At 60.9% G+C, this 10,000-nt stretch overlaps 1 protein-coding gene across 5 annotated transcripts in view; it reads right to left on the minus strand.

Annotated features, from left to right (window-relative positions):
• EBF3 (EBF transcription factor 3) overlaps window positions 1-10,000 on the minus strand; it is a 119,234-nt gene that overhangs the window by 20,186 nt on the left and 89,048 nt on the right. For all 5 annotated transcript variants that reach the window (XM_055424391.2, XM_055424389.2, XM_055424390.2 and 2 more), the window contains exon 10: window positions 9,437-9,563. In XM_055424391.2, coding sequence (XP_055280366.1) covers window positions 9,437-9,563 — 127 coding nt within the window. The remainder of the gene's footprint in view (window positions 1-9,436; window positions 9,564-10,000) is intronic.

Below are 10,000 nucleotides of genomic sequence, written 5' to 3' on the forward strand. Positions count from 1 at the left end.
CCTGAGCCACTGCACCTGCCCTACTCAGCGCAGGCACACAGTGGGTGCTCCGCCATAATGACAAAGGACGACGGTGACCCCGGGGACCTCCTGAACACGAGACCAGTGGAGAAGGTTTATTTCTGTTACTGACCTGGAGGAGCCAGAGTGAACGCAACGTTTCCCGTACGTCCACACGAGCCCGCTCGCGAGCCTTTCACAGCAGCACCACTTGTCTTGCAGCCGGCCCTCTGCGCCCGCAGGCCTAAACCCTCAGATTCGCCCAAGCGCAGCAGTGACTTTGGATACGAAGGACTGCGCTGCAAGGGGCTCGCGCATCCGTGGGTTTGGTCCTGGAACCTGTCCCCAGCAGGTCCCAAGGAGGGACTAAACCAAGACGAACGGACGCTTCGTGGTCCCAGCACATGAGGAGACCACTCGGGCGCAGAGAGGAGGGCAGCCCAGCGCAGGGGCAGTGAGCCAACAGAGCGCTCACACAGGCCCACGGGCACCGTCCCGACGGGCGGGCGCACAGACAGGAAGGAGCTCGCGGTGGCCGAGGCTCAGCGGGGCTGCTGACGGCCACTCGGGCGCCTGTTGGGGAACGTTCTCCATTGGTCACACAACCTTGTGACGGTCCTAAGAGCCGCTTAACTGTATATTCCAATGGGTGGGCTTTAGGCTGTGTGAGCTACACTTGGATAAAGAACAGAATCTGAAGCGACTAGACCAGCACACACCCGCCTGCCAGGCCCGTACCCAGGGAAGGCCTCTCATGGTCCGAATGCTGTCGGAGGGGAGCCTGGCACTTGTGTAAGAGAACAGAGGCCGCAACTGGGGTGAGCAGGCCCCTGGCTGGGGGAAGGGGCCTGGGGAAGAGACCCCCACACACTCAAGAAGCCTCCACGGCCACCCTCAGTCCCCATGGAGGCGTTTTTAACTCCAGCTTTTCAAGGTGAATAAAGAAGAAAAGCAAGGCACTAAGTCAGAGTCTAAAGACAGCGCCAAGGTCGGTGTGGCACTGACAGGGCCAAGAAAAGCCCCTGAGCTCAGGGCTCCGGGTTGTGTCCCTCAAGCAAAGCGGTCCTGTTTCCTCCCAAGGGGCCCCCCAACCCCCAAGTGTGTGGGGCTCAGAAGGCCTCTGGGACCTCACCTGCCCCCGGGCCCTGCCACCCCGCCTGGACTCGATCCCTCCAGCTACCCCACCCTGGGCTCAAGCTCTGCCCTGTGCCTGAAGACCCCCGACCCGCCTGGAGAGCCCTGACCCGCTGCTGAGGTGCAGCCCGCCCACCCCGGGCGCCCGTGTCTGCAGGGGCTCCTCCTACAGCCCCCACAGCCACCCCTCTTCCTGTAGACCTGAGCCCCTTCCAGGACTTCCTGGCTGTCGCTTCTCATCCTCATTCCTGAGCAGCCGGAAGGGGCCCGGATGCGGCCGAAGGCGGCCCGTGTGAAGCCAGCCGGGTCCCCCAGGGAAACCTGGGGAAGCATACCGCACCCCCAGCACCTGCGAGAGGCAGGTGGTCTCTGGCCTTCCCTGGTCACCTGCAGAGAACCTGGCCCAGCTGGGCCTCGGGGAGACACTGACCGTGGGAAGCCAGAGGCCAATTCCCAGCCATGTGGACACGAGGCCTCCGCACCCGCCCTTGACGCCCGGCTCCCCTGAAAGACCACTGCTGACCACGGGTGCTTCCTGAGTGCAGAGAGGCCCAGCGGCCGGGGCAGCGGAGGATGGCCGGTCTGTCTCCGGGGGGCCTCACGGGCAGCGTGCGTGAGGCTGTGGCCCCAGCACCTCATACCCTGTAGCTCGCACTAATGGGTCAGCTTTCAAAACCACCTCCATACAGCGACGAGCATGAGGCAAACCGCCTCCAGCCTGGGGATCCTGTGGCCTGATGCCATGAGGGTCACGAGCGCCCCGGATGCGTGGTCATCCCCACGGGTTCACGGGCGTGGACATTAGGGAAGGACACCGGGCTGGTCTTCAGAAGTGGGCAGAGGTGACGGTCGGGCCTAGAGCATCCGGCTGGGCCCCAGGGCCAGGCGCACGGATTCTGAGACTGGGCAGGACAGCCCCGCCACCCCCAGGGCTGAGACCCAGAAGGGCCCCGGGGAGGCCCAGGCAAGGGGCGCCTCCCTGGAGGATGACAAGGGCTGAAGCGATGGGAAGAAACCTGGCCGAACTCCTCCACCTGCAAGCTCCCAGAGGCCCCGGCTGCGGTCCTCGGTGGTCAGCAGGTGCCCGGAGTGGGACAGGGTCAGCCCGTGGAAGGCTGGCCCACCAACAGGGTTCACTGTGTCAGGCGGTGGGGTCTCCGTGCATGCAGGTGCGGGCTGGGGCCCTCGGGAGAGCCGGGAAGGGTGGCAACGGGGGGGTGACCCACCGCCAGGCTGCACCTCTAAGAAGCGTCCCCCAGAGATGAGCTACGTCCACCAGTCCCGAGACGGGCGGCAGCCCACGGTCTCCATGGGAGACTGTGTCTCACTCGACACCCTCGGGAAGGAGTCTTCTGGAGCACCTGCGCCCACCACGGGTGCCCAGGGCCCTTGTGCGACCCAGTGACGACAGGCTCTTTCAGAGCATTTGAAAATGTCTGTGTGTGTTTCTGGGGTGAAGCGCATGGCTCACACCCCTGACGAAGCCGTTCCAGGTGTTGCTGCTTTACTGAAAAGTCACCCTAAGAAAGAATGATTCAGCTGGCACTTTCCATGGAATACTGAATAAAAAAAGGCCCAACCGATTCAAATGATAGTTTTTCTTTAAATGTCCTTTTTGTCAGGTTGAGCTTTTGGCTCAACCTAGAGCCTCAAGTGAAAGTGAAAGTTGCTCACTCGTATCTGACTCTTTGCGACCCCATGGACTATACAGTCCATGGAATGCTCCAGGCCAGAATACTGGAGTGAGTAGCCAGCCTTTCCCTCTTCCAGGGGATCTTTCCAACCCAGGGATCGAACCCGGGTCTCCTACATTGCAGGCAGATTCTTTACCAGCTGAGCCATAAGGGAAGCCCCAAGACCTTCCCAAAACAAAGGTTTCAAATGAAAACATGGGCGGCCCTGGACCCCAGGGCACCCGCTCTCAGGACGTGGACGGAGGAGGCCCGCAGCCCCTGTGAGTTCGGACAGGACTGTTCTTGTTCCTTCTCTTCCGGGATCACAGGCCGGCCTGCTGCATCTGCTCCTGGTCAGCAGAAGGCCTGCAGCTTCCTCGGCGGGCTCTCCACTGAGACGGCCGTTTGTCCCACCGCGTCCCGGCCTCCCTGGATGTGGTGGGAGCTCCGCCCAGTGCACAGCTCAGCCCCGCATGCCCCCCTCGCTGCCTTACCCCGCTCTCCTCGCTCCTGGGCACTCCCCTGGGCTCTGAGAGCGGCCCCAGAAGCAGGTGGGCACCCTGACAGGCCAGAGACACCAAGTCAAGTCCCAAACTCGCCCTGTACCTATGGGGCGGGGGGCTGGCGGCCCGCGGCCCCGACCCCCTCCGAGGGAAACCTGTGACCCCTTTGTCCTCCAGGGAAGACGAATGGCTGTCTCCTCTCGGCTCTGTGTTGTCAGGTTCGGTGCTGAGAGTCAATACCTTCACCTTGACGTGGAAACTTCCTGATTTATCAGCCGGCTCCCCTCCCGGGCAAGCGCGGCCCCGCCACGCACAGCCATCGGGCTCCGGGAAGAGCAGCCTGTGGTCACAGCACTTGGAAAACAAGCAAAGCCCCTCTGATGACAGACAAATGTGTCTTGTTAGCAACTGCCCAAAAGCGCTTGACTTGTACTAATAACAAAAAGGCCATGCTGGTCACCGTGGGTCCAAAGACGAAGCACCCTGTCACCAGCCTGGTTGGGAAATTAGCAAATAATGTTCTTTTCCTTGATAAATGGGTGACAGCTTCCTCTCACCAATCATTTCTAACATTTTGATGCATGCCTATGATCCCACTGGAGGAGCAGAAAAGTTTACTGGCCCTCAATTTTCAGATGATGAATGGAGCGCCTCTAAATGTGCGATTTCTGGATGAGGTATAGTTCATTTTAAGCAATTCTAGTAAATGGGTGTCACTGATTAGGACAAATCGTCTACTTGTGCAAGAGCACACACGGTGTGTCTCATTCTGCGGCCTCCTCCGAGACGGCGGGCGAGGGGACGGCAGGGACCCGGGAGGCCTCGCCACCCGGCTCCTGAGAGGGACGCGGGGCTGGGCAAGTGTCCCCCGCACCGCGCCGCGTTCTGGCAGACTCACTGGTCGCCATCTGGTCCGGGGCTGGGCCGCGCTGTGCAGATGACCCCAGGGGGCCCGCCCCCTCCTCTGTGGCCCCGAGGAGCCCCTCCAATGGCCCCGGAGACAACCAGGTGGTCTGCTCGCCATCCCCGCCAACAGGGACAAGTTCATCCTCTGCCCCCGGCTCGCAGCCGAGGACGAGCAGAGGTGGGTGGGGCGGGCGAGACATCCTGCTGGAGCTGTGCGTTATCTGGGGGGCTATCTCAGCTCTCGGGCCCTGAAGGGGGTCTCCCCAAGCTACTTTTCCACTTGACTGCCCTCACGTTAAAAGCAAGTCTCTCTGTCCTCCAGGGTGGCAGAGGTTGCCACTGACACAATCCAACTGGCAAGTGGGGACCAGTGACGGCCCTGGGTCTGCAGGGTCCCCGCTACAGCCAGGAACGCCCGGGGAGCCGCTGGCCTTGCTGGCCGGGACGGGGAGCCCAGGAATCACAGATATGGGCTGAAAGTGTCCCCGTAACCCCGAACCCGAACTGCAAACACCTCCCCCACATCCACCTCTGTGGTCAAAAACTGATCACCAAAGTAATCAGGTGGCTTACATTTAAGGGGAAGGAAGGCATAAGCAAGCAGTTTAGCAAAGTAAAAATAGTATGATTGGTAGGAGGCAATTAGGAATCCTCCGCTCTGTGGATACAAGTAATCTGTTTGAGAGGCACTGGGCTGGGAGACAGCGGGTCGGCGTGGCACTGGTTGAAGGGTATCGTGTCATCGGCTGTTGACAGGATCACGTCTGAAGGCACACACGAGAACTTTAAGACACTAAGGAAATGCCCGCGCCCTTCGAGAGGCGGGGCCAAGTGTGGGTTAGGTAACAGGACGTGGCGGCCCCTGGGGCAAGCCGACAGCCACCCCTGGGGCCAGACAGCTCCTGAGACAAAGCAAGCGCCACCCCCCCCAACACCAATATGTCTCCAGGTTTAAGCCGACTCCCTGGGAAAGCCTCTGATGCCGGGAAAGATTGAAGGCGAAAGGAGGAGGGGGTGGCAAAGCATGAGATGGTTGGATGGCATCACTGACTCAGGGGACATGGGTTTCAGCAAACTCTGGGAGGTATTCAAGGACAGACAGCCCTGGTTCACTGCCGTCCGTGGGGTCACAGAGAGACGCGACAGAGCTGCTGAACAACAATGAAAAACGATTTAAAAAAAAAACACCAAATCTGGAAGAATGGAACTGCTGGCGATCACTGGCTGAGTCTCAAGCATGAGCGGCACATCCTGCCGCAGAAAGCGGCCGTCTTTCTGTCCCCGTCTCATCCACACTTGGCCCGTGCAGGGTCCCTGCGACTCCGGCCCTGGCACGGTCTCTGCCACCATCCTGCTCGGTAACTGAACTGGCTGTGCCCATGGCAGGCTGCATGCTGACGCCTGGCCATTTGTGATAATTCCTTTAATTGAGCAAAAGAAATCTCTAAACTGGAGAGGGAGGTCAGCCACACATTCGGGCGCGAGAGGGCTACAGCAAGAGCCCCTGGCTGCCACCCGGTGTCCCGTGGAGCCAAACCCGTGAGTCAGGCCACCACCAACCAGCCCCCGCCCTTGTGCGTCACAGGAAACCCTCTGCCACACGGACACGCCGGGAAAGGGACGCTTGTGCTTGTGCAAAAGCACCTCACACTCGCAAACGCTGTCTGTAAAAGCAGTTTTCCCTCAAACATAATTTCAATTAGAAGCATACAAATCCCAATTTGTCTTAATCGAATAACACCGCAATGCTTATATTCTAATTAAAAAATAATTTCTTTTATTGCTCTGAACAACTCGATGTCTTTCTACTGGTTGAAATTATAAACGTGAGGCTGTTCACTCTGCCAGTGGAGTTCCTCAGGTAGGACATTCCGGGACTGTTTTAATTATTATTAAACAAGCAAACGATACACTATTAGACAAATATGAAAACGAGCGTCGCACTCACTTATTAATTTGCACTGTTCACTTTTAAATGCAGCAAATATCTCATTAATTTAATTTTAGGTGCCCACCCGTTTATATTGCATTTTACAGTCTAGAAGGCAATTTACTATTAACTGGCAATTACATACAGAGTGATTGTTAATTCTGCTCCTAAGTGCTAGCCGCTTGAAAATTGTTCTCTCTCTCTAATTTTTGACCTTCTTGCAACAGGGGTGAGGCGCGCTGGGAATACAAAGGACTGGTGCGGAGGAGCCGGACGCGTCCCCGTGGCTCACTCTCTTAATTCACCGTGCTAATCAACTGCACCACCGCCGCCTCCCAAGGTAATTCTGCCTTGACCGGGGCTGAAAGCAGCCGGCGAAGGGGCCTGGCCGGGTGGGCTTGGCCTGCCCCCCACCGCACACCCACTCTGGGTTGACGCGTCGGGTCTGGTTCAGAAGAACCTGGGGTTTCTCAGCTGCTGTAAACAGCTCGTTTAGACCTTGGCCTCTGGCGGGGGGTGGGGGTGCCCTCCTTGCCCCCAGGCCTGGCGGCCTCACCCAGGAGGGCTCAGGGTGATGCATCCCTGCGGGCCAGGCTGCTGATGGGAGCCAGACGCCCAGGAGATGGGGCTGCCCGCAGGGTGTCCAGCCTCCAGGAGGGCTGGCGCGGCCTGCAGAGGGGAGCGATTCCCTGTGATTGCGCCTCTGTCCCCATCAATTCCAGGGCAGCACGAATCAGACAGAAGCTTCCAGGTCAGACAGGTTATGACCCCACCTTCCCTCCGCTCCGGGAGAGCGCGGGGCCCCCTAGCCCTGACGCGCGTTTGAAATGTATATTCCCGTTGATGGGGGAGGCGTAGATGAGCCCCCCGCAGGAGGGGGCCCAGCTCGCTGAATGACTTCACTGAAGCATCCATTCACAGGAGAACCCTTTGTGGAGGAAACCCCACATCCTTGGACCGCCAGGACCCCGAATATGAGGCCAAGAAGCCCCCTCACCATGGTGTGGACGCAGCACTGGCCGCAGAAATGGAAGATGGACACTGGGACACGGGTGTCCCCGGGACGGACTCGGGGCACTCGCTTCCCTGCGGGCAGGGGCCCTCTGGCTGAGGAAGATTTTCTGCCCCGCTGGGGGCAGCCGGCTGCAGAGAGCCGCCCCAGCTTCACCCACCCACCGTGGCACCCGAGCAGCTGGGCCTCCTCGGCCCTGGGACACCGGCTGCCCACGCCGCAGTGCCCACACGCCTTCCCTCCAGCCGTGACGCCCAGCTTGGCGGCTCTCCTGCTGTGGGGGCCGCGGTCCCTGGTAGCCCCCGGAGCACTCAGAGGAGCCAGGCCTTCCTGCCGTCACATCTCTCAAGTCAGTACCCCGACCACAGCCTGCAGGTCTCTGCACCCAGAGCCCGCGGGTCAAGAACTGGGCATCTGGAGACCCGCAGGGGGCACGGCCGGGAAGCCAGAGGGGCTGACTCGGGGAGGGTCCCTGTCCGTCTGGGGCAGAGCCAGGTGGTCCCGCAGCCTACAGATGCCCCCACCCCCCAGTGCACGTGGCCCGTGGCTGCTCAGGGCCTACCAGCGAATACACGTCCCCTCCTCCGAGGGACCGGACGCCTCAGCGGCTGTTCCTGGGAGCTCAGGTCACACACACACCCAGGGGGAAGCGGAAGCGGGGTCAAGCGTCCCCCAGGCCCCCCGGGCAGGACGTGGGGGTCGAGCAGCCCCCAGGGCCCCCAGGCGATACCAGGCGGAGTGGAGCAGGGCACACACTGCCCACATCCTGAGCTCACGGCCAGAAACCCAGCGGGGCGCGCCGGCAGTGGCCATGCAGAGGCGGCTGAGTGCTGCGGGGAGACAGCCCATTGGGGACCCTGGCCCCCACCCCAGCACCTGGCGGCCTCGGCGGTCCTTCCACCCAGAAGAGCCCCCGACGTGGCTGTACGAGGCTCACAGGAGGCCCCAGCTGCGTGCCCCACTTCCCGGATCTTTATTACTTAGCAGGCTGGGGGCCTCAGTGGGGGGGCCACTGTCCCTCATCTCACGGTCACACCAGGGGGGCCAGAGCCCCTGCCCTGGAGGGAGGCGCCCATCAGTGCCCGCTCCACTTCATCCCCGGGGTCTTGGGCCCCAGGAGGCACGTGCTGGCCCCAGGAGCAGAAACGGCCCCTCCCTGCCCTACTGACTGGCTCAGCGCTGCTCAGCACCCAACTGGAGGCCACCTCGCCCTGTCAAGGATGCCGGTGTCACCACAGCCCAGGCCATCAAGGGTCTGGGTGCCTCTGGACACGGCAGCCCTGCTCTCGGCCGGGACCTGAGCCAGGCGCAGCCCTGGGGTGACACTGGGCCGGCCGGAAGAACTTAACACTTTGCATCTGCTTTCTAAAGGGGGTGGAGGGGTGAGTCACCTCCACTCCTCACCCTGCCCCCAAGTGGAATGGACCTCCATTCTACCTTGTCACCCACCCGCAGGACAGAGGAAAGGCCCACATCCCAGGGGAGCCCAGACCTGCCCCCCAGGCGCCCTGCACGGGTAACGGCATGTGGTTCAGACCCCAAGGCCCAGCCTAGGCTCCCGGGGGCACCTCCCAACCACCCTGACCAGGTGAGCATGTGGAAGCCACCCTGTCCAAGAACAAGCCCTCATCCCCAGAGGCTCAGCACGCAGAGCCCTCTCAGACGTCCCAGCCTCTGTGGGCAGCAGGACCAGAGGCCCCGACACGGACGAGCCCTACGGTCACTGTGGACTCTCTCAACAGCGGCCTCGGACGTGTCGTGCCCTCCAAGCCGCCTGGGTGCAAAGCACTGTGCCACACGACTTCCGGACAGCGATCCAGGACCTCAGAGGGGACCCTTCCTGGTGATGTCCACGTGCCCAGCCCCGCACAGAATTCAGGCGCTCCGTCAGCAGCAGGGTGGTGAGTGGTGTGAGGCCCCAGGCCGGGCAGAGACCTGTTTCTGTTATCCACAGGTGCGGGTGACCTTGGGGACACAGCCTGACCTCTGGGACCTCACGGGGCAGTCATTCCCCTTGGATGCTGGGAAAGTGGTTACCGACAGCCCACCACCTCCCTTTACAGGCAGGATCACAGACAGGGCAAGGGGACGGATCCCACGGCCCCAGGGGTCTGCATCTGTTCGTGGCATCACACCAACTGGTCAAGGAGGCAGAGACTGCCCCAACGACACCACCCCCTGGCCCACCCGCCAGCCCTCCCTGCAGAACTTGTGGAGGGACCCCGGGGGCCCTGGAGAGGCCCTCCTGGATCAGGGAAAGCTGGAAAGGTGGACTCACCAGTGTAGACAAACCGCCCTGGAGCACCTTTGCAGAACTGCTTAGACTTGTAGGACAAGGTGACTTCAACGACGCCAGGAATGTGCCTCGGTGGGGTCTGGACACGGATGGCGTGGGGCGTGATCAGCTACAAAAACCATACAGTGAAGAGGCCTTCAGCAGCGCTGCGTGTAAGAGGTGGACACTTGCCAGTTGGACATAATTACCAAAAATGAGCAAAATTGGACCATCGTCTCGGAATGCTCCCTCCGAGCTGTCACCCAGACTCAGGACCTACAGTTGTGCTTTCAGGAAAATGTCTGCAAATGATCCGGGTGTCGTTTGCAGGAAAGGCCACAGGGCATCATTCATATGAAAATTGCCACCATATGTCTCCTTAAACCTGCTCCTAGTAATTCTAGCACTAATTGTTCCAGGGCACCCGGGACCTCCGACGGCAGGTTTGAAACCCCAGGGCTGGGGGCGGGGGGTGGGGGCAGAGTTCTGCACCCGCCCACCAGAGAAGCCCCTGCCTTGGGCGCACCACTGGCTTTCAGGGGATCAGGCGGCACCGTCGACCGAGTG

This window comes from Moschus berezovskii, chromosome 12, assembly GCF_049115385.1.
Source record: "Moschus berezovskii isolate FMDL1 chromosome 12, NW_MosBer_1.0, whole genome shotgun sequence".
Lineage (NCBI taxonomy): Eukaryota > Metazoa > Chordata > Mammalia > Artiodactyla > Moschidae > Moschus > Moschus berezovskii.